Raw genomic sequence first — 3,333 nt, forward strand, 5'->3', positions numbered from 1 at the left:
GAAAAAAAAAAAAAAAAAAAAAAAAAAAAAAAAAAAAAAAAAAAAGAAAATCCATACTCAGCATATCGTATAGACCCTCTTCCATACGAATCCTAACCCCTCCTCCATTCTCTTCACATTCCAACCTGTTCTCAACCCCCACCCAGATCTGAGGATTTGATGAACAGCTGCCTTAAGAATTTAAATTAGAGAAGAGTTTTGAAGTGATGCATGGGATTCCAAAATTTAGAATGGCCTGTTTTCAAGGTAGACTCTTCACAAGCAGTTTGCTAGTTAAATGTCAATCGTTAAAATGGCAAAGACTCTATAATTAAACCATGGTACAAAAAGTTATCCTATGTAGGTTGAGAGAGGACTGTCAAGTCCTATCTGCTTATTTATGAGAAGTGGCATAAGCAGGTTGCACCATAAAACTAACGAAGCTTAAGCTTTGGGGCCCCCCACTTGCTGAGACTCCTTCTGAGACTTCGGAAGGGGCTCTTAGTAATGGGTACACATGCCATATCTTTTTTCAGTAACCTTTGTAAAAGTAAGATAGTTCTTTAATCTTTTCTCAAAGACAGCTCCTAAATTGCATAAGCTTCAGATTCTAAAAATTTGCCACTGAGCTTGTACACAACAAACTGTAACTATTTGTCATGTTCTAAACCATATTTTCCCTATATGACATTATCTGTTGCGAGCATGATTAAAATCCATTATAAATGCATTTGACAATATCAAGTTATCCAATTTTCTGGTTTATAAAATGGGGGGTAAAAAGCCCACAATAACTGCTATATCTCAATTATTTTTCTCAAAATAATCATGGCATTAGGTTGATATTTTGGTGTTTAAATCACTCAAATTTCAAAAATTCAACAGCTTATTTGAAGATAAAATAGTAAACTCTATACAACAATTCTCAGTCAGATATCATTTACATATCTTTATTTTTTTCTCATTAAATTTTTTTTTTGTCTAAGCATGGACCATATCTTTAAATACTAAACAGTTTAGAAACTGGTAAAAAAAATATTATTTTTAGTTCAAGAACCTAAAGTGTGATTTGCTTTAAAATAATTTAAATTTAGGGCCGGCCCGGTGGCACACTCGGTAGAGTGTGGTGCTTGGGAGTGTGGCGGCGCTCCTGCCGAGGGTTCGGATCCCATATAGAGACCGGTCTGCTCACCGGTTGACCGTGGTGCGGGCGCGACACGGAAGGTTGCGATCCCGTTACTGGTCACGAAAAAAGACAAAAAGGAAAATAATAATAATAATAATAATTTAAATTTAATCTTCCATTTACAATAACAAATATTGGCTTTTTTCCCTCGTGGAAATTTTCCACATTAAAAAAATCTTGAGACAAACTTCACTTTATGATCAAAAACCACAGTTATCCCAAACAGGTTTTACAAGTTCATAAATGAATTGTTTTATATCAATTACTTAGTTTTTAAAATTGGACCCCGTCATGCTAAGTTATGTTAGATCAGTTAGCTTGACAATGTGTCTTAAGAAACTCTAAAAAGTGCTGATGTTATGTGGTGCAACACCTAACGATACAAGGAGTTTATAATCTAGTTGATTTAAAACAAGATTCCACACTAATACATTGCATACAACTTTTGGAAACCATTCTACATAAAATATGTTTGTTTCCTCTCTTCCTTTCTCTGAGGGTGTCAATTCACATGTGTTTTTTAAAGTCAATTTCATCTTAAACAGAAACTGTATCTAGCAATACTATTTTTCCAAAGACAAATACGTCTTATTTCTTAAATCTATACCATGTAGTTTTATTTTCTTTAGATCACCAACTATTACTTTTGAATGGTAATGGAATTAAATATATGCCTTCCCATTTCATTCATAATTCTTTAGCAAATCAAATGCCTGTTTCATTGGGTCTAATTCTTCCTGATGCCACATTGCTAAGCAACTAGAAGGAAATTTAAGAAGTGGCTTTTTAAAAACCCTCTTTTACAATTCAAATGAAGGAGCTGCATTCAGTGTGACCAATAGCGGCAGGTAACAATAGCTGGCATCTTTTTTCTCCCTTTTAAAAGTAGACCATGAATAAGAAATTGAATGAAGAAACACATTAGTATGATGGACTGAAACTAAAAGGGACCTCTGTTTTCTTAATGTATGTAAGAATTTGAATTTTATTCTCATTTTAACCCAGCCAAGCCTTCACAAACATTCCAAAGTTACATGGTTTTGAAGATGATTTAATTAAGAACTCTCACCACACACACACACACACACACACACACACACACACACACACACAAGCACGTGCGCACAGTTTCCCCCCCGAAAAAATTAAAATTAAAGTTTAGCAAAGGCAACACAAACTCACCTTTTACAGAAGCTGAATATGAGGAAATGAAGCAGAGAAAAAGCACAGCAAGAAGAATCATATTGAATAGTTACTCCCTACTGCATCCAGTTCCCAGTTAGGAGTGACTGAGAAGTGGACTCTTCCAGTGGCAGCCAGTGAGGGAGTGACCCTCCTCACAACCTGCAACAATGATGTTTATCTTTGAGGAAAGGTCAGATTCCAAACTCTGAAATCATGACCTAAGTTCACTGAACGGCTCATTATTAATGATTAAACATAGGTGGGTGGCAGTTTTCAGTCTCTCACTTTTTTTTTTCACTCCATAAGGAAAATCAAGAAAGTTTTCATTTTTGAGAACTAAATCAAACCAGTCTACCTTTCCATAAATGCAAAAGTATTGAGAGACATTCCAAGAAAACTAGTGATGATACTTTTCTGCTGAATACATAATCATCATCATGTCTATAATATTAACTGCCTATCTTTACATTTCACCACTTTATGTGGGAGGGTGGTGAAGATTCTCAAACTCAGCTAAGCCTAACTGAATTTTCATATATCTTACATGTTCAGCTTTGAATTTTGTACTATTTGTATGCTATTATAAAAAAAAATCACTGTGAATTTTAGGATTTAAATTCAAACTAAGTAGTACCACCACCAATCACTTAAAAATAATGTTAAAATAGATAAAACTTTCATTCTTGAAGCACAGATGTTTCTCCTTATTTGTAGAACTTTACAGGGTTGGAGCAAATCAGCATTGTCTATCATTAACGTGCTAGTAGGCCAGTTGAGTTTATCATCGTAGAACTCTATTTGTATCTATGACAAGAAACACTTGTCTGAGTCCCCAATCTGGCTGGATGGAGTCCTGTGCTTTCTGAATTCCATTTCTAGAAAGAGATTCAGAGGGGGAATTCCATCTCTTAGCACTTTTGCTACTGAATATTAATCAGGAAACTTCTCTAGAATTAAAGTGAATACCCTAGTATGGCTAAGGC

General features: G+C 34.8%; 1 protein-coding gene across 1 annotated transcript in view; it reads right to left on the reverse strand.

The window, feature by feature from the left end:
* Positions 1–2,430, reverse strand: part of MTTP (microsomal triglyceride transfer protein) — a 43,635-nt gene extending 41,205 nt beyond the window's left edge. The window contains exon 1 of the mRNA XM_008587185.1: positions 2,348–2,430. Coding sequence (XP_008585407.1) covers positions 2,348–2,408 — 61 coding nt within the window. The 5' untranslated portion in view covers positions 2,409–2,430. The remainder of the gene's footprint in view (positions 1–2,347) is intronic.
* Between the last annotated feature and the right edge of the window lie 903 nt (positions 2,431–3,333).

The sequence above is a fragment of the Galeopterus variegatus genome, unplaced genomic scaffold (genome assembly GCF_000696425.1).
Source record: "Galeopterus variegatus unplaced genomic scaffold, G_variegatus-3.0.2 Scaffold4273, whole genome shotgun sequence".
Lineage (NCBI taxonomy): Eukaryota > Metazoa > Chordata > Mammalia > Dermoptera > Cynocephalidae > Galeopterus > Galeopterus variegatus.